This window comes from Artemia franciscana, chromosome 5 (genome assembly GCF_032884065.1).
Source record: "Artemia franciscana chromosome 5, ASM3288406v1, whole genome shotgun sequence".
In the NCBI taxonomy this organism is placed as follows: Eukaryota; Metazoa; Arthropoda; class Branchiopoda; order Anostraca; family Artemiidae; genus Artemia; species Artemia franciscana.
In genome coordinates, this window is record NC_088867.1 from 675,004 (window position 1) to 696,634 (window position 21,631).

The 21,631-nt window shown below is 36.7% G+C and overlaps 2 protein-coding genes across 2 annotated transcripts in view; both read right to left on the bottom strand.

Moving 5' to 3' along the window:
• Positions 1–1,197: 1,197 nt before the first annotated feature.
• Positions 1,198–21,631, bottom strand: part of LOC136026837 (uncharacterized) — a 52,029-nt gene continuing 31,595 nt past the window's right edge. The window contains exons 2-3 of the mRNA XM_065703545.1: positions 8,520–20,378; positions 1,198–1,392 (exon numbers count right to left, since the gene is read on the bottom strand). Of these exons, the coding sequence (XP_065559617.1) occupies positions 19,558–20,352 (795 nt within the window). The 5' untranslated portion in view covers positions 20,353–20,378 and the 3' untranslated portion in view covers positions 1,198–1,392; positions 8,520–19,557. The remainder of the gene's footprint in view (positions 1,393–8,519; positions 20,379–21,631) is intronic.
• On the bottom strand, positions 14,217–14,612 carry LOC136026810 (uncharacterized). Its single transcript, XM_065703510.1, has one exon. The coding sequence runs from the start codon at positions 14,610–14,612 to the stop codon at positions 14,217–14,219; it is 396 nt and encodes a 131-aa protein (XP_065559582.1).

The following is a 21,631-nucleotide window of genomic DNA, read 5'->3' on the forward strand; positions in this document are numbered from 1 at the left end:
AATCCTCTCCACAAAATTCGGACTGAGTAAAAAACTTTAACGGTGACTAGCAGACCAATAGGTGACGAAGGCCTTTTAATTTGGTAATTGGATTACTCCAGTGAGCTGAGATGACATTTATAAGGCACAAGGTACACATTCAAAAGCAAGTCTGCTAAAATAAAAGCTACAGTGTGCAAAGAAGTGTTGTTTTCCCGAAAAAACTTCAAAACATCATTCTATTGATCATGCTTACATCACTAACAATATAAAGACACTCATTCTAGAAAAAGGCTCTTTTTCCACGATGGCAAACGTGAACAAGCAAACAAACTAAAAAATAAAATCCCGAAAATGAAAAAAAAGCGGCCTATCAATATACTGAAAGGAAAGTGAATCATTTGTTTAAGTCAAAGCAAAGCCAGTGGTGCAGAGAAATTAAAATATAGTTGAAAAAAGAGAAAGGGGTGGATTTTAATTTGGATGAAAAAGAATTCGAACCTGCAAATAAGCTGAATGCCCACCTGGTTAATATTGTCCAGTCAAACCCTCCTCTACAAAAGATGATATACCGAGTCCTCCACTTGATTTTTGTGATTTCCTTATTACATAGCCAAATGAAGTAAAACGAAAGTTAAGTGCTTTGAGAAGAACTAGTGTAACACTGGTTGATATCCCTGTAGATTTAATTAAAACATTTCCTGAGAGATTATGTTTCCCTTTGGCCTATATATTTAATCTAATAACAAAAATCTGGTGATTAGCCGTCCATTTGGAAAGATGGATAGGCTACATTAATCCCAAGAAAAGACACACCAAATGATTTCTCTGGAACTAGACCAATTACCATGACCCCCGTGTTTAGCAAAATGTATGAGAGTTTTTCGGCTGCTTAGTTAAAGAAGCAGGTATTTGAGCTTATTGATCCTAGGCCGTTTGGAAACATGCCCAAATGGCCGTTTGGAACCCATGATTTGTAATCTGACTTGTTACTGAACACTGAAAAAGTATTTATATTTAAAAAACCACTTATAGATGGCAGCTTCTACGAAGCATGAAACCAACTTATTTCATTGAACGAATTTACTGTTGTTAAGATGAAAAATATCCTAATTTTGTGCATATAGTTACCTAATTTGATTGTCCCGTTTGAAGGTTCATCTTTAACGTAATGATTCGAAACTAGAATAGAGATTTACACATAATACAAAGGCAAAAAAACACCATAGCTTCTTTAACTTATCTTAGGCTGCAGCTAAGCAAAAGACATCATTAAAAATATGCAACTTATAAAATTTCAGAGAATAGTTTGACACTACAATCCTTCAAAACCTTCAGCCATCATTATGCATTATTTCTTCCTTCATTCGTTCTGTCCAGTAGTCTTTTAGGATCTTTTTGAATCCCAATTTCCTGAAAATATTGTCATTAATTAATTAATTGCTTAATAGTATAAAAAACTTTCCCAGAATCAAATTTTCTGGCGACTTGGCATCCACAAACCTTGATTAACGGTTTAATGTTCTTCTGATTCTATATTTGGGCTAAAATTTAGTATTTTCTCTGCTGCTTACATGAAAACTATTTAAATAATAAAGTTCATTTGAGCCCAAGTGAAAGGAGTTTTTCAAGAAAAAATAATTATAATGAAAGTAGAGTGAAAAAAATCACATGAACAGATCCAATTGCTCCTTAGCCCATGCAAAAAATCTATAACTAGCTCAAACAAATTAACCACTGAAGTTTTCATATACTTGTACTTAGGCAAAGACAGAGCTTAAAAGGAAACCCAAACCCTCTCCTCCCAAAATATACATTTTATTTTGCAAAAAGTTTCTTAAGTAACCCATAGACAGCAAAGACTAAACCGTAAAATTATAATCTAAGTGTTCTCTTTATTGTTTTTTTTTTTTCAACTAAGATGTATTTTGGCTTAAGGGTATATAGACAGAAATTATCATAAACCAGACTATCGTTTCTATTCCTTTTAAAGTAAAATACAAATAATTTAAAATTTAGGAAAGTATAATCTAGGAGAAGCAATAAGGACTGTCGCATTCTGAGATTATATAATGTCAGAGTAAAATTAAACACTAACGAATTAACAAAATAAAATGTTTCTTTCTTATAGTCATTTCTTATTATCTTTCTACCGAAGTTCCTTCATCAAAATGTTTTAATACTGTTTCATATATTTCCCTAATATTATACTGATCTGTCTGAGTAAAAGGGGGGGGGGGCAAAAGTACACTGATGTGCCATTGACAGAGAAAGGTAGCGTAACTCAATAACCATTTTGTAGCCGCTTATCTTTGCTGTAAAATTGGGTTTAATCAACTAATCTTTGTTTCACGTTTTCCTACGAAAAAAATGTATAACATTATAAGAGCGTGGTTGAATCAACCTGAACCAAAGTGCTATATCTGATTTAATCTTTAAGTACAAAGGACATCAAACTTAAAGTTCTTTTTCTTCCCCGGTTCCACCTTAGGCATAATCAGCCAATTTCCTTGGTTCCTTGGATCCTAGGCAGTTTCCTTTGGTCTCTTCTAATTGTTATTTACGGTTTATTGTGTTGCGGAGCAACACTACTGCTTTCATAGTTTTTATTTTTATTTTTATTTTATTTTTTTTTTTTTTTTTTTTTTTTTTTTTTTTTCACCGTGATCAGCGACCTGTAGCTCCGAAGTGGTAAGAGTTAAAAATTTGAGATTTTTCAGAGGGAAGGGAAACGTGAAACAGAGTAAAAAAGTTCCAGAGAAGTTCCTAAAATTTCTAACAGTTTTCCATAAAAAAAAATAAAACCGTTTTTTTCTTAGAAACTCTGCGTTCGATGTTTGGCGTCAAGTTAAGACGACCCTAGCTTCGGAAATAATCTTGTTAGAAATACAGTTATGCTGAACTCATGTAGAACTTTCATTTGTCTCTTCGAGAACCGAAGCACAAAATTCCGTGGCTCTTACAGATTTCCCGGAAATAATTCCGGAAAAGTCCATCTCGTTCCGATTTTTTTTGAATTTTCTCAAATTTTCGATTTTGATGTTTCTTATATTTTTATCGAGTTGTGCTATGAAAAGTATGCAAGAAGAAGTGAAGTGTTCTATATACCAAGTTGCTTCGTTCTCTAAGAAATAATTCCCGAAGTTTCGACGTTCTAGAGGTAACTTCTGTTCTGGACCAGCTAGAATTTTTTTTCCAACGCGGTTCGACAGGTCTCGATCTCCTAACAACTGGAGCTTACAATAGTTTCTCCGAAATAAAATTCCTTCTTTGGGTTTTTCTATTTGGAAGTTTTGTCATGCCCTCGGGGCAATTTAAATTTTTTGGTGAATTTGGTTTGTTTTATATTTTCCTAGTTTAGACCATCAAAAGTTAAGCAGAAAACTATAAGACGTTATTTCCGTATCTCTTTCAGATTTCCCGGAAATAATTCCCGAAATGTGCGTCTCGAAACATAATACTTCGAATTGGCGTCAAGTTAAGACGGCCCTAGTTTCGGAAGTAAACGTTTTAGAGATAAAATAATTATGAACTCACATAGAACTTTTATTGATGTTTTCGAGAACTAAAGCATGAAATTCCGTAGCTCTTACAGATTTCCCGGAAATAATTCCGGAAAAGTCAATCTCGTTCCGATTTTTGAAAATTTTCTTAAATTTTCGATTTTGATGTCTATTTTATTTTTATCGAGTAGTGCTATGAAAGTTATGCAAGAAGAAGTGAAGTGTTCTTTATACCCATTTGCTTCGTTCTCTTAGAAATAATTTCCGAAGTTTCGACGTTCTAGAGGTAACTTCGGTTCTGGGCCAGCTAGAATTTTTTTCCCAACGCGGTTCGACAGATCTCGATCCCATAAGACTGGAACTTGCAATAGTTTTCCGGATATCAAAGATGCTTCAAGATAACAATAAATAAAAAAAAACTATTTTTTTTTAGCTTAAAGTAAGGAGCGACATTAAAACTTAAAACGAACAGAAATTACTCCGTATATGAAATGGGTTGTCCCCTCCGCAATCCCTCGCTCTTTACGCTAAAGCTTTTAATTGTTTTAAAAAGTAGAACTGTGGCAGAGTCAAACTTTAGCGTAAAGAGCGAGGGATTGCGGAGGGGACAACCCATTTCATATACGGAGTAATTTCTGTTCGTTTTAAGTTTTAATGTCGCTCCTTACTTTAAGCTAAAAAAATTAGTTTTTTTTATTTAATTTCTGAACATTTTTTATTTAATGCTTGTTTGGTTTTGGCTCTCCGCACATAAATTATTAAAATGTAATTTGTATATTAATTCTTTTTTTGGCTAAATGGCTTTCTCTTTGTTTTGATCAGACAATTTTGAGAAATAAGGGGTGGAGTAGGAGGTCTAGTTGCCCTCCAATTTTTCGGTTACTTAAAAAGGCAATTAGAACTTTTGATTTTTAACGAATGTTTTTATTAGTAAAAAATATACGTAACTTAAGAATTAACTTACATAACAAACTTTCATAATCTTATATTTTTATTATGTATACGAGGGGGTTTGTACCCTCGTTAATACCTCGCTCTTTACATTAAATCGTAAGTTTTGTCCCAATTCTTTAAGAATGACCCCTGAATCAGAAAGGCCGTAGAATAAATAGTTGAAATTACTAAAAATAGTTTAGTATAAAGAGCGAGGTATTTATCTCCTCCTAAATACCTCGCTCTTTATGCTAAAGTATTCTTAGAACCCCTCATATGCGTAATAATCTCTGTTCGTTTTAAGTTTCAATGCTACTCCTTCCTTTCATTTGAAAAAACGTTTTCATGTTTATTTTTCATTATTTTCTTATAGTAATGCTAGAAAATTCGGCGCCCTTTTCATTGAATTTTTCTTCCCCCATGACAGATTCCTCCAAGGAAAGATCCTCCAACATAGCCCCCTCCCCTCAGCCCCACCGCCAAACAAAATAAAATCCCCCCTGAAAACGTCTGTACACTTCCCAATAACCATTACTATATGTAAACACTGGTCAAAGTTTGTAACTTGCAGCCCCTCCCCCAGGGATTGTGGGGGAGTAAGTCATTCCCAAAGACATAGTTATTATGGTTTTCGACTATGCTGAACAAAATGGCTATCTCAAAATTTTGATCCGTTGTCTTTGGGAAAAAAATGAGCGTGGGAGGGGGCCTAGATGCCCTCCAATTTTTTAGTCACTTAAAAAGGGCACTAGAACTTTTCATTTCCGTTAGAATCAGCCCTCTTGCGACATTTTAGGACCACTTGGTCGATACGATGACGCCTGGGGAAAAAAAAAACAAAAAAAAACAAACAAATAAACACGCACCCGTGATTTGTCTTCTGGCAAAAAATACAAAATTCCACATTTTTGTAGATAGGAGCTTGAAACTTCTACAGTAGGGTTCTCTGATACGCTGAATCTGATGGTGTCATTTTCGTTAACATTATACGACTTTTAGGGGGTGTTTCCCCCTATTTTCTTAAATAATGCAAATTTTCTCAGGCTCGTAACTTTTGATGGGTAAGACTAAACTTGATGAAACTTATATATTTAAAATCAGCATTAAAATGTGATTCTTTTGATGTAGCTATTGATATCAAAATTCAATTTTTTTGGGTTTTGGTTACTATTGAGCCGGGTCGCTCCTTACTACAGTTCGTTACCACGAACTGTTTGATCGAAGCCGCATTAGAAAAATGTCCTCTGAAGGACATAATGGAGACTGTTGCTCCACAACTGTGTCCCGTAGGGCACAGTTGCACGTGTTGCTCCGCAACTGTGCCCTAAGGAACAGGGCACAGTTGCTGCAACACTTCCCGTTGCACAGGCAACGGAGGTCTAGTTTGAGTTGTTATGACCTTATCAAGGTTAGATCCCTGCTTAAAGCTTCCCCAAACATAGTATTTGAAATTAAATTAATTTTTTTTCAAATGAAAGCATGAACTAGTCTGATGAAATTTTAAGAGGATAGAATTGTCCATGGGGAATTTTACGGGGGGGGGGGTTGTAGTTCACATTAGAGAACTTTACAAGGACAAGTTTCCCATGAACAAAGTGAATTTTTCATGAAGGGAAAATCAGATTTACCAGAATTATTTTAAAAATTATCAGAAACTTAATAAAAACTTTTGTTCGACTGAAAGTAAAGAGCATCCCTAAACTGAAAACAGTGGGAAATTATTCCATATATAAGGGAGTTCGACTATTTATCCCAAGTTTTAAGAGCGACTCCTGAAGCCCAAAGGGTATCTAATTAGAATAAAAAGCTCTTTCAAAAGGACTAAAAGCACTAGCATAAATAGCAAGGTATCTAGGAGCAAGATAAAGAACAAAGTATTACCCCCCCCTTTAATGCGGAATAATTCCTGTTCGTTTTTAGTTTTAATGCTGCTCCTAATTTTCAATTGTTTTTTTTTATTTACACAAAAAGGAATGGACAGTTCATAGACTAAAAATAGGCACCAACTACAGATTGAATATTTGAATATGGCTATGTATTGTACTTTTTCGACGACCAACTTTCAGAAATATGGTCAATTATGTGAACAATTTAGAGCGCCTTAGCTGGAATAATCATTTTCTCTTACAGCTAGGATTGAAGCTGAATGAGTTCCGTACCTATTTCGTATATTTTGCTCAGAAAAATTCATATTTATAAAAAGCTCCAAAGCTAACATTAAATCTGTTTTGGGGAGAGGGGGCTTCGAAATTTTAATTGCTGTACATGTTAAACAACATTACACATACCTTACAATACATTTAGTTGTTTGACGTCATTAAGTCACTTACTCTGACCTACTATACCAAATGATTACATTGTTGTTTTTGGGTTTTTGATAGACTATAACAGCCGAAGAAAAAGACAGCTCTTATTGAATCGCTATATAATCAATAGAAAAATTCGTGAATCTAAGAGAAAGATGTTTTTCCTTGGCCCGTAGATGCTTTTGTCAACACTCGTTAAATCTACTCGAATCGGGTTCATTTTCTTGTTTTATTTACTATGTTTTATGGCACAGATAAAGGAATAGTATTACAAATACCTCTTGATGTCATAATTCCTTCATTTTTAAAGAAATTAGAGCTTATCAACGGCTCCTTTCATAAAAGTAATATTATAAAGTTGGCATACATTTCTTAAAGTCAAATTTTATTGAACATAACATATACACGTTTTTTTAACATTAGTAAATAACTCTTAACATGGTAATATTAATTAAATTTTATTCAAAATACCCATTAAGCTAACACACGCTTTTGAAAACATCATGGGATCTTTTGTTTCATTGTTTTCGTTAATTATCAAGAAAAATCTGGATAGATAATGCTTAAAATAAGCTCTTTAATATAAAAAAACCCTTAAAATGAAATTCTGACACTTTAAAAAAAGAAAAAAGCCTATACTAAGCCTGAAAACAAACGAATATAAGCTGTGCATGGTTATTTCCCTTAGAATTGCTCGTAGATAGATAACAAGACATGAACTAGTTAAGCTGGGAATCTGAAGGAATTTCTATAGTTAGGACTTAAAAAGTTGTCTCCTGGTTTCTCTGACATCTCTTGTCTTCTAATTTTTAGCTAAAGCACCCTTTTTGGAGTGGTACCATGCAGTAGATTTATACATATACTATCAATGGTACAAAAAGAGGACGTGGCCTATCTGATAGCCACACCTCTAACTCTAACTTCACCTCTAACTTCTCAGCAAAAAGCTAGGCAGTTATTTTCATTAATTGGTTTAAAAGTTAGAACATTCTAACAATCAGATTCTGATGTGAATCTGCCTCTAGGAAAAAAAAAACAACTTTACAACTTTTTTTTAACAACTTTAGTAGACTCGGGTTTCAAGTGTTTTATCAATTTATATTTTTTTGTTTCGGAACGTGTCTGTTTTTCATGATAAAAAATACTGTCGGTACATACCCGTGAAAATTTCATGTCGCAAAGATGAAACGAAAATTCATTTATTAAGGCAAATGGTAATTTTTAATCTGAAGCAAAACTACACATGATGACCATTTAACAGAGTTAGGTATAATATCAATCAAAATTGACAAGCTGTAAGTACCGGGTGACCCGGCTCAAGAGTAATCGAAACCCTAAAACACAAATATTTGATAATAGTGCATACTACAAAAGAATCGAACATTCAAGTTGATTTCAAAAATATAAAGCTCATTAAGCTTAATGGTACCCATTTAAAGTTACAAGCCAGTGAAAATATGATCTATGTTTGAAAGAGGGAAAGCAACCAAAACAGGTGATCTAAATGGAAATCACACCATCATATTCAGCACATCAAATAACCCTATTTTCAAGTTTCAAGGTCCTATATACCAAAATGCGGAATTTAAAATTTTTACCACAAACAAAATCACGTATGTGTTTCTTGTGTTTGTTGTTTTTTTTCCAGGAGTGACCAAATCGGACACGGTGATCGTATAAGATTGGGAGACGGCTTACATAAATTCGATGCAAAAAGAAAGAACTAAATTATTTTTTTGCACAATATACCTTACTTCTCCGCAAAGCAGTTTTAAATTATAAATAAACATGGACTTACCCTTGTACAAAGTAGAGTAGTTTAGAAACTCCATTTGAAAGGCCATTTTTTGAGCACATCTCAACATTTTGACTCTTGACTAGCTAAATTTTGCTTCAAATTTGACATCTCTCAATCCAAAACAGATTCTTTTTTTCTCAAAAAGCCACATTTTCATGAAAAATGAAAAAGATGAGTTTCCTTAGAATTTTTTGATACGATAAAATAATATTATTGAGTATTAAGCCTGTGATTTCATAGTTTCCTCCTATAGAAATTATAAATTTTACTTTTGAAATATTCTATAATGATTGAAACAAGCAAGCATGGCAACATAAAACATGGCACTGAGATTAGTGTAAGAAGGTGTGCTACATTAATCGAGTTCTAAAGTGTCTGGTAATGGTCTGTCTTTCTCGTTCAAACAGTAAATTTGGAATAAATCAATGTATTATGCTCTTGTGTCAGTTGCGGATTTGGCCTAGCGGTCCCTTGAACCCTTCTTGAAATAATATTATTGAATTATAATCAAGTAGGTGTGGGCATCTAGCCATGGCATATTGTAGAAAAAGCTAAGACAAATAGTCCGATAGAGTGAGGGGCAAATCTTACATGAACCCTTACTAGGACTAGTCAGTTCATTTGTTTTAGTAAGAAATGGGCTAAAATTTACCGGCAACTGCATATTCATAAATTTCATTTGTGGGTTTGGTCAATCTGTCAGATGAACCTGTGGCCTAGACAATATTTATGGCGCTTGGGTCGGTTGCAGCTCGACCAAGGGGTTATCCGACTGCTCCGAGTGTGGTATTTTTATTGTGTTTGAGAAAGTCTTGTGGGTGCAAACAATTTTTGCTCAGAGTAGAAAAGACCCTTCCTTGGCCCATTAGCGCCACTCGACCAAGCTCGTCGGTTGCAGCTCGACCAAGGTGTTATCCGACTGCTCCGAGTGTGGTATTTTTATTGTCTTAAAGAAAGTCTTGTGGGTGCAAACAATTTTTGCTCAGAGCAGAAAAGACCCTTCCTTGGCCCATTAGCGCCACTCGACCAAGCCCGTCGGTTGCAGCTCGACCAAGGGGTTATCCGACTGCTCCGAGTGTGGTATTTTTATTGTGTCTGAGAAAGTCTTGTGGGTGCAAACAATTTTTGCTCAGAGCAGAAAAGACCCTTCCTTGGCCCATTAGCGCTACTCGACCAAGCTCGTCGGTTGCAGCTCGACCAAGGGGTTATCCGACTGCTCCGGGTGTGGTATTTTTATTGTGTCTGAGAAAGTCTTGTGGGTGCAAACAATTTTTGCTCAGAGCAGAAAAGACCCTTCCTTGGCCCATTAGCGCCACTCGACCAAGCTCTCGGTTGCAGCTCGACCAAGGGTTTATCCGACTGCTCCGAGTGTGTATTTTTATTGTGTTTGAGAAAGTCTTGTGGGTGCAAACAATTTTTGCTCAGAGCAGAAAAGACCCTTCCTTGGCCCATTAGCGCCACCTGGGTTTTATTGAGGTGATACGAAGAAATGGGCTAACATTTACCGGCAACTACATATTCATAAATTTCATTTGTGGGTTTGATCAATCTGTCAGATGAACCTGTGGCCTAGACAATATTTATGGCGCTTGGGTCGGTTGCAGCTCGACCAAGGGGTCATCCGACTGCTCCGAGTGTGGTATTTTTATTGTGTTTGAGAAAGTCTTGTGGGTGCAAACAATTTTTGCTCAGAGTAGAAAAGACCCTTCCTTGACCATTAGTGCCACCTGGGTTTTATTGAGGTGATATGAAGAAATGGGCTAAAATTTACCGGCAACTACATATTCATAAATTTCATTTGTGGGTTTGGTCAATCTGTCGGATGAACCTGTGGCCTAGACAATATTTATGGCGTTTGGGTCGGTTGCAGCTCGACCAAGGGGTTATCCGACTGCTCCGAGTGTGGTATTTTTATTGTGTTTGAGAAAGTCTTGTGGGTGCAAACAATTTTTGCTCAGAGTAGAAAAGACCCTTCCTTGGCCCATTAGCGCCACCTGGGTTTTATTGAGGTGATATGAAGAAATGGGCTAAAATTTACCGGCAACTACATATTCATAAATTTCATTTGTGGGTTTGATCAATTTGTCAGATGAACCTGTGGCCTAGACAATATTTATGGCGTTTGGGTCGGTTGCAGCTCGACCAAGGGGTTATCCGACTGCTCCGAGTGTGGTATTTTTATTGTGTTTGAGAAAGTCTTGTGTGTGCTAACAATTTTTGCTCAGAGCAGAAAAGACCCTTCCTTGGTCCATTAGCGCCACTCGACCAAGCCCGTTGGTTGCAGCCCGACCAAGGGGTTATCCGACTGCTCCGAGTGTGGTATTTTTAATGTGTTTGAGAAAGTCTTGTGGGAGCAAACAATTTTTGCTCAGAGCAGAAAAGACCCTTCCTTGGCCCATTAGCGCCACTCGACCAAGCTCGTCGATTGCAGCTAGACCAAGGGGTTATCAGACTGCTCCGAGTGTGGTATTTTTATTGTGTCTGAGAAAGTCTTGTGGGTGCAAACAATTTTTGCTCAGAGCAGAAAAGACCCTTCCTTGGCCCATTAGCGCCACTCGACCAAGCTCGTCGGTTGCAGCTAGACCAAGGGGTTATCAGACTGCTCCGAGTGTGGTATTTTTATTGTGTTTGAGAAAGTCTTGTGGGTGCAAACAATTTTTTCTTAGAGCAGAAAAGACCCTTCCTTGGCCCATTAGCGCCACCTGGGTTTTATTGAGGTGATATGAAGAAATGGGCTAAAATTTACCGGCAACTACATATTCATAAATTTCATTTGTGGGTTTGATCAATCTGTCAGATGAACCTGTGGCCTAGACAATATTTATGGCGCTTGGGTCGATTGCAGCTCGACCAAGGGGTTATCCGACTGCTTCGAGTGTCGTATTTTTTATTGTGTTTGAGAAAGTCTTGTGGGTGCAAACAATTTTTGCTTCGAGTAGAAAAGATCCTTCCTTGGCCCATTAGCGCCACCTGGGTTTTATTGAGGTGATATGAAGAAATGGGCTAAAATTTACCGACAACTACATATTCATAAATTTCATTTGTGGGTTTGGTCAATCTGTCGGACGAACCTGTGGCCTAGACAATATTTATGGCGCTTGGGTCGGTTGCAGTTAGCAATTAGTATAGAAAAAAAGAGCTTTGCAAACTCTAAGCAATAAACTTTAAGCAATAAAAATAAGAATAATTACCCATTGAAATTCAGCCTAGGCATTCCTTTTGAATTATATGTAAAAGAAATAAGTTTCGTCAACTTTTTTTGGGTCGTTTCTGTGGTTAATTTTCAGTCCATCACTGCTTTGGAAAAAAAGGAAGACAAATGAAGAATTAAAAATTCACAATGCTTGAAAAAACTGAGTCAACAGTGCTAAACTAGTTGAAAAAAAATGAAGGACAGCAATTTTGACAATATCCTAAAACTAATCTTGAAAGCTCTACTAAAATCCAATCTTCTATTTCTTGGATTCGTAAGTAATGAATCATAATTGCAAGTTAACATAATTTCTACTCTTTGATTCTGTTTAATAATTTTTACTTCTTATTTCTGTACCCTTCCATTTGGAAAAAATATATGATAATATCTGTAAAAATATCTTAATTACTGGAATAAAAATACTACAATATGTACGAATATAATGTATTCCTTGTGCAAAAATTTATTCTTTGCCAGGTTTAGTTTGTATTTTCCCTGCATGTTTTACAACATTCATCTCGCCTCGTTCACTTCCCAGAATATGTGTGTAAATTTATAATGCAGCGAATACTGTCATAAAAACGGTAAAACCTACAACGAATAAAGACAAACTGAAAAATGTAAAGCCAAAAAATTAAAATTTTCTATTAGAAAGAATCCGGAAACTACAAATTAAAAAAGTTCCTAAGTACCATGCAAAGAAGAAAAATTGGGAGGTGGTGAGAGAAAAAGAGATATTATTCCAACTCATGGCAACGTTGAAATTGTTTATACAAAAATGAATTTAGTAGCTTTAGCAGTTGATTTCAATCTTTTATTACAACCCAATCACCTATGATATAAAACACACAATAAGCAAAGCAAAGGACATGGGGTAGCATTAACACTTGCAAGGGGAAAGCACATGCGGACGAGGCGCGTAGAACTACATCTTCTCGACAAAGCTGTCTATAGGGGGATGGGCAAAGTCTGGCCTAAATCACTCATGAATTTATCTTTCTAACGGGTTTCTCAGTTCTGACGTAGCATGATTCATGACCTCTCGCGGTAGCACTTTCAGTCACTGCGTTATAACATGGGCATGTTTTTTTTGGAGTGCAAGGTTCAGAAGTATATGAGGAGTGACGTGTTGGTGTTACGGCAGGAGTCAAAACACTTGGTTTGGAGGCAGAGCTGGCCCCATCCTGGGAAACTCGTTCCCCCTTTCCACAGTTCTTTTTCCCAATGATTCGTTGGGATCCAGATTACTACTCCTTGAGCACAGCACTTTTGATCTTACTTCAGGTAGTTAGAGATAGGGCGGGGATTTATGAATCCGGTTTCTTCTTAGCAAGGACCCGGTCATTCTTCTTACAAAGCATGATCTTGGATTATCACTAAATTGCATGATGATGATGATAATGAGGATGGTTTTGATCGGGATTATGATAATGATGATGATGATAATAATGATTCTGATGATCCTCGCTTCTTTGCCCGTCATCCTCGCTTGAGCGTTTTTAACGTTTGAGTATCCCAATAGGTGTTTTTTATTTGAGCTGTGAAAACATACCGTGTTATTGTTAAAAAGTTGTAGTCCAAGATAATTCATGCCACTATGTCACACAATGGCTGGCAGACAGCACCCTTTGGCATAAACTATATTTCCCAAGGCATTTCACCTTAATTTCTCTTAATCCATCTGACAGATTTAAGGTCTTCCAGACTTGGAGTGACTGGATGGAGGGAGCATTGACAGTTGAATCTTTCAGTTGATTCCAACGGTTTATGACTTCTTGTAAAGAATGTTTGGCGAGTTTTTGATCGGGAGCTTGACTTTGGTAGCTTCTTGGAGTGTCCTCTTGTGTTGTGCTACTTGTACTGAGATTGCCGCCAAAGATTGCTGACTTTTTGTTCTGCAGCTTGTAAGTAAGCATCATATCGCTGCGAACGTGTCTGTAAACTAGAGTGGGTAGTTTGAGGTATGTGAGGCGGTCCTCATTTGAGGTCGATGCTAGACTTCGTATGCATTTTTTTTGGCTCGTCTCGTACGATTTCGATGAGTCTCACATCTTGTCGACAAGAAGGACCAGCAAGACACATACCAAAATCGAGATGGGGTCTGACGAGAGCCTTAAATAATTTTATAAATATAGATACCTGTCTGCTGTTGATAGTTCATTTTAGCAGTTCAAGACTGGAGCTTGAACGGGAAACAACATTCTGGACATGGCTGTGAAATTTGTTTATCATCAATGATGAAACCAAGATCCCTTTCTTCTGCTCTATTCTCTAGTTGCTCTCTTACTTTGGTGGTGGGGCTGTAGATCGTGTAGTTCGCCATTGGAATATTGGGTCCAAGGTGTAATACACAGCACTTTCCTACATTAGATTGGAGAAGCCAGTCTTTTGTCTGAACTTGTAGCTCATCTATGTCACGCTGGATGCTCTGAGGGCATGCAATACCAAAGAGTTTGGCATCATCAGCAAACAAGTGCATGCCATTGTCAATATGGTTAAATACATCATTGATGTAAATCAAAAAGAGAGTTGGGACCCAGTACAGCTCCCTGCGGTACTCCGCTCAATACTTCAGTCTGGTCAAAGTAGATTGGCTGGCCGTCTGTAGCAAATAAGCGAACTTTCTGCTTGCGATTTGTAAGGAAATTCATCAGCCAGTCTACAACAGCCTGATTGATGCCGATAGCGTATATTTCGGAGTGCAGTCGACTGTGAGGAACCTTGTCAAAGGCCCAAGCAAAGTCCAGAAGGAGCAGGTCAACCGGATGGCTGTGGTCAATTAGGTCTGTGATTTCCTTGTATGATTCCAAGAGGTTTGTTTCAATTGATTTCAACTTCTGGGATAGTATATTTTTCCACCATGTTTTTCTCAAGGCTATCGACACACTCTTTGACTTCATCTATCCTTTCGGTGATATCACGTTTAAGCTTCTCTACCGCTCTTTTTACTATGTCCGTGATAGCCGAAGCACTTGGGACATTGGATGTTATAAGGCTCGAGATTTCTACTAATGAAGGGGGGTCTGCTGATGTTCCAGATTGCTTGCAAATCGGACAGTACCTCTGCATATCTCCTACGGTTGATTTCTTTGTAAAGAGTTCATACTCTTGGATGGATATGTTTATGTACTCTATACACTAACCATTTTTCACATCCATCACGTAATACAGCCTTAGATTATGGCTCAAGACCTTGTTTGCAGCCTCCGCAGAAATCTAGAAATTTTTTGGACTGGATGATTTCCGTTAGCGGTCTTGTTTAGGACCCATGCTTGTTCGCACAACTTTTCGGATTCATGTACTTGTTGGTATTTTCTTTATTTCTTATTCTGTGGCCGGCGTAAAAAAGGATCGCAGCGGGAATGAAAACGCAGCACGAATGAAAACGCAGGGTGAATGAAAACGCAGCCCAAAATTAAAAATTAATCGCCGTCTTTGAATGGTTACTGGATTGGACCTGTGGGAAGTGCAGATACCCGAATCGCCTATCCCCAGCAGTTTAAGGACAGATGTCCAGCCGGTACCACTACGGCCCTTCGTGTTCGTTATTGCTCTCTTCTGCACAGGTTTCTCCAAATGAAGAAGATGAACAACTAAGTTTACGTAATCTGTAGATTTTTGGAAAAAAAAACAAATACTTCGCAATAGGAGACTGGCAACACTTTAAAATTAGAGTGAAGAAGAAGATGCACAACTCTCGAGAAAATTGAAAATGGATTAATTGACCTAGAAGTCTGAATATGTAAAGTTCAAAATCTGTGGTAGGTCGCTTAAATTAACACTTGGGGTACCACAAGATTAGGAATAATGCAAATAATAAGGAAAAAACAGCTTTGTCTCAGTTTGTTATATATTTATCCAGGGGTCAAATTTATGCAGCCACATGGGTTTGTTGTTATTATTTTCAGACATTTTCCTATAAAATAACCGTGTACACTAGAATCGACCGTTTAAACTTAAAGAACATATTCCAATGGCTTTTCTTCTGATGACTTGACAATCGACGACAGAAAAAGGATGTTTCCAATTGTGTTTTGGAAGTTTTCCGTTTGAAAAGTGTGATATAGGATTTTTGGTTGGGCTCTTTCGTAGTTTAACTTGTCTGTATCAGCTTTGTTGGTGTTTGAAAGATTATTTTGGAAGACGCTGTTTAGTTCCGATGTATCCTGGTTTATCTTGTCAGTGTTAGCTTAGTTGGTATTTTTAAGTGTTCTTTGAAAGTTTTCCGATTATAAAGAATGATTTAGGACATTCAGTTGCGCTCTTTCGTAGTTTAGTTTGTCTTTGTCAGCTTTGTTGGTGTTTCAAAGAGATAAAATTTCGGAAGAATTAGTTTAGTTCTGTTGTTGTTTCTTGTTAGCTCTGATCTTGATGTCTAGTCTAGTTCTCCTTAGACACAGCAGAGTTGACAGAAGTTCCTGCTGGATTCTGCTTCGCACTCACTACAGGCAACTGCTTTACAGTTTTTACATCTGAGCTGCATGTTCTCCGGTATCTGTTCTCGACAGTTATAACAACTGGCCATTCTGTTCTTTATTAAAAGAGATTAAAGTACCTGGACAGCCAATTCGTTTCAATATTTATTCATTAGTTCCACAGTTTTCATATTTGCCATTTCAGTATCATCGTTATATAAGTCTATGACTTTCTGATTGGATACTGTGGATCTTCCCTTTGACCGCTTATACTTAGAAGGTGATGGAAGATCAACTGACAGTGCACTTCCCAAATAGGTTATCACATTTGCGTAGTCTTGGGCATATTTGACAACAAAAAGCCCGCAGCTTGACAAATCTACTTGTGGAGCAATTCCACACGAACAAAGTTAAAGTTCTGTGTAGCGTTTATCAATCCCATCCATGAGATATTTTAGGTTGGAAAGGACTTGCCTCCCTTGAGTACGGTTTAATGACTTCAAACTATCGAGAAGATAAAAAGTTCTCCTGGAGAAATCACATATTCCCGAAATGAAATGATTCTTGCGCTCCCTATCTAATATATCACGCATATTGACACACAATGGAACAAACGGAACACTGCAATCATGTGAAACATCACTAAATTTTTCTCTGGGCGTTTCTGGGTACGACTTTAAAGCATCAATATTTGTCAAATTGAAAGTAGAATAAATATCGATAGTTCTTGCTGACACACAGCCAGAAGTAACAAGATTCACGAGGTAGGACACCATTTCAGTTTTGAGCCAAGTCTCAGGCCTCAGCAGCGATTCAATGTCTTCAAAGAAAAACGTAAACACGTCTGTGTCCCTTAAGGGAAAATTAGTAGCTCTCCACCAAACTAGTTTCGCTGCGTTTTCTACGACAGCAGAATTGGTAGATTCGACCACTATTCCAAAAAGCCTTTTTAAAAGCTTGATCACTTCTTTTGCCTCGTCATACAAATCATTTATGGGACCTGTAAACGCATAACCATGACAAATTGATGTAGGAATTGTAGACGGGATAGCTTCAAAACGAATATTCCGTCTCCTTGCCATTTTTCTGGGTTTCACCGGTTGAGTGGGGCAATGCTTCCTTTTTTTACAGTCTTCACAAACTGTATATCTTCTGTTTGCTTTGCAACTTTTGAATTATGATCCCCCGTCAGAGCTTCTCGATTGGTACTTGGAAGTCTTTTTAAGTGAAGCTATTTCAGTATTTTCTTTGTTTTTATTTCTGATACCTGTTTCTAATGTATTCTGTTCTCCACTTGTTTTTAAAATAGGTTTTGATGTTTCATTTATTGGAGATGTAAAACTTCCCTCATCCTGATTATCACTATCAGAAGTAAACGACAATTTATGGGCTGCTGCAGAATCAGCTGCAGGTTTAATATTGTAACAGTCCTGAATGGTTAATGAGCTTTTTATTCCAGGCCTCACATACCTTTTAGATCTTACTTTGACGTTCTTGAGAGTTTTCAGCTGTATATTGGATTTTTCGGTTACTAGATCATGTCCTCAAGATCTTAAAACTGCTAGTTTGCAAGGGCATGCAGGAATTCCAAAATCACAAGAACAATCAGAAAGTTCAACCAAGCTCTTCCTCTTAGTACCCTTTGTAACAATTTTATTTCCTCTAACAGTGATTGTTTCTGTGCGTGGTGTCACAACATTAACCTTCTTTCTAGTCAGATTTGAAACAAGATACACTTGATTTTCGTTGCAAAATGTGACATGTCCTTTCTCCATAGTGCTTCTGCTATGTCAACTATACCACTTGGCTGGTGGTCTTCTTTTGTCGTATTTTTTTCGCAAAAGAAATCTGATCCATCTACTTTTTGGACCATACGCAGAAACATTTCCTTCATGGATTCAACTGGATCTTCCTCCTTCTTTATATGAACTATATATTCCTTATGTGCCTTCTCAAGGAGTATATAATCTCCTATTTCCTTGTATCCACGAGATACGTGTGTATAATATTCATCGTCTAAACAAAGGAGGCCCAAGATACATCTGTCCATTGGTACGTCTAGCTGTTGTTGTATAACTCTTTTCATCACAGCGTTGAATGACTCTGTGGTATTGTTGGTTATCCCGGAGACTGGATTAAAATCAGGGATCTGGGAAACGATGAAGGCACAGTCAAACTTCAACATGTCAGATTCCAAATTAACTTGAAAATAGTTAATTGCAGGGATGGACCATTTCACGAGCCTTTCAGTTCTTATCTGGTTGTACTCCTCTATGTTGTTTTTTTTTATCTTAACAGCTGAAGAATATCGTCTTGAACTACCTTGATGTCCCCTTTAGGTGCACCCATTTTTTGAAGTGCATGTTTAGCATTGATCCGGTAGTGTAGCCAGCAATGAGCAGGCTGAATAAGAGGAAATATTTTATTTCTCGCAACCTTTATACCCTTTTCTATATCACTCACAAAAACATTTCGAGGTGAATTGATGCTTGGTGCTTTCTTCATAAGAACCATAAACATCTCTTCGTGCGAATCAGCTGATCTATTTGAGTGAAGTAAAAATGCAATTGGAATGATAGGTGTTGTTCCTTTATGGTCGAAGTCAGGATGTTGGAATGTCGGTGCTGAAACCCAGTAATTTCCAATGTCATATTTTGTATCATAATAGAACACTATCGGAATACCGTGTTTTACGAAATATATAACTTCTAAAATTGCAAACTCTGATACACAGGTGACAGCTGCTTCTCCTTGCCCAAAAAATTTTTCTGTCACAACAAAATCAGTTTCTATCATAAGATATCGAATCATGTTACATGCGTCTTCGGATATTATACTTTTTCTGGCCAAGGAAAAGGTGTCGTTTACCTGCCTCTGACTTCTCGGAACATTTGTCTGCAGCTCATTCACTGTCTTACTAATCTCCCCATGAAAATATTCTCGGGGCGTCATTATTGTGGTCTTTGCTATTGTTTTAGCTCTTATTATTACAGATTTCTCAGAAGGCACAAAAGGGGTGGTTTTTACTCCTTCTTTCTTTTCATGGTTTCCATGGGGGTCACAAATTCATTTTCTGTCACAAATACCAACATAGTGAATAACCGTATATAGGCAGTGCTTAAGTGGACAGTTGAATACACATGGCTCATATCGAAAGATATATCTCTTCAGATCAACCGTCTTGCCTTCAATCAGCCGCTGATTAACTCTCTTTCTGAATTTTGGATGAAGAGAGGGTACAGTTACCGAGTGTCCCCCACTAGTACTGCTATAACGGTAACCATCGGCCTTGTAGTCTTGTATGCGTTCAATACTATCTGAATATACTAAAAAAATACTACCTGCAGCAGGATAGGAGGAAACAGTGTTTTTGCACAGTTTAAAGCTTGATATAGCAGTTTCGTGAGCGGTCTTCAAGATTATGGCAGCCTCAGTAAACATGTAGATCCCCTGGATTACAAAGTGATGCGCCACGTGTTTCCTGAATAACACTTGGTCGATCCTTTTGAAAATTTTGTACTTTTTTGGACAAACTGCTATATTTCTTGGTTTCGTTAAGATATGGGTCCACTGGATTACGAAGTGATGCGCCATGATTTACCTGAATAACACTTGGTCGATCCTTTTGAAAATCTTCTTCTTTCTTGGACAAAAAAGAAGCATTCAAAAAAGACTTATTAAGAGCCGATTTATTTTTTTCAGACTGTGTATTATAAATCTGTGCTTCGTAAGAGTCCAGGTCATTGTCTTTACATAATTCATTGGCTGTGTACACCGTTTTGTTAACGTTACTTCTTTGTTGTGGGGTCATTTTATCATCGTTTTCATAATAGACGTCATTAACCTGGAACTCATTTTCTTCTTCCAACTCAAAATATTCCAGCATACTCTCTTGGAGGTCAACCTTTTCCATATCCTTGCACTCCTTAATTTCCATGCACTCTTTGAACTTCATACCCAGCTTATCATTTTCAAAATTCCCTTCGATATCAATCTTTTCTAACACCTTTGCTTCAAAGTGCGTTTGGAAACCATCCTCGTTGATTTCATCTCCCTGTTGTCCACCTTCTTCCGTGGATTTGCAAATAGTACTTACCATTTCGTACTCATATTCTCTCGAATACTCCTGGTTACTTCTTTGAACCTTGATTTTTTCTTGTATTTCTTTGTATTTGTTAATGAACTTTTTGCCACGAGAGCCTCTTTTCCTCGTTTTTTTACCCATGATCGAAATAGAACTTATAAGTGAAACTAAAACGAAAGATATTTGATTGTGTCGAAAACTATATCCACAATTCTTTTAAAGGGGATCCAAAGTTAAATGAGTAAATCATTACTGGAAATTACTTGGATGTCAAATCCCCCTAAAAAAGGGCGCTAAAACTGCTTCTCTTTCAATTGCCTACTAAAGTCTTCTTAAATATATCTCACAGCTTATCAATAGGACCTAATCTCTTTGTAAATTTGAATTTGTGAAACAATCGTCAAGTGCTATAAGGCACCTAAAAGCTCACGTATCATACGTGCAAAAATTGTCCGAAAAAGATATAGTTAGTCTACTTTAAATTATTTTTCGAAATAATATTGTATTATGTACGGAGCAGCATTGTTTGTTCGCTTTAAGTTTGGAAAAATAATTAGAAATTGCATCTAAGTCGAAGATTAAATAATTTCTGCATTCCAAGTGGTATAAATTTTGGACTGAGAACTTAAGCAAGAATTTTCCCCAAAATGTTGAAATATCTATTTGAGCCGCTGTCAGAGAACCAGATAACTTTGTCTATTTGAAACTCAGCTCTTTCAATCTAACATTAGTTCGAGTCAGAAATACCTCTGGTGTAAGACCACGTTGATGGATATCTAAATTCGACAAGCCCCTGACGACTCTGCGTATCAGGATAAATATAATGAAATTTTACAAATGTTATTGGAAGCTTGGTTTAGAGGAAAATTTACTAATGCTTCATTTTCCTTTAAAAAAGAGATAGTGACTCACATCAAAAGGGTTCGTTGGTTTGCAATGCCGGAGGGAGCAGCAAAAGCATTAAATTTTTCGAATAAACACTCGATGTTGTGAAGAACGTGGGTAATAAGAGTTTTCATCCAAACACTGATTCTTAGTTTTTAAAATTTTACCAATTCTTTTAAATTCAGGATAAACGTTTATTCTTTTCCTCTAACACATAAGTCATGACACTCAGTGACGCAATTTGTTTGGCGGACCGAAAAATTTAGTTATAAAATAAAACAAGCGTTAAATGTTTATTAAAATTCCTCCGATGTTTTATTATCTCGCAATATTTTTGAGTTGCAAATTAAAAAATCAACTAAATTGTAAGAATAAAAATTTGATGTTTTTTCCAGTATTTTAATTTACTGAAAATTACACAAATATTCCCCAAGAAACTTCCCGGAAAGCTTGTAAATTTCACCTTAATTTCATCAAATCAAAATTAATTTCAAATAAACCGCTATGATAATTAGCTCTTATGGAGGAAAATTAG

Bases quoted from the DNA above. Each gene is read 5' to 3' on its own strand.
- LOC136026810 (XM_065703510.1), bottom strand. From the start codon at position 14,612: ATGAAGTCAAAGAGTGTGTCGATAGCCTTGAGAAAAACATGGTGGAAA.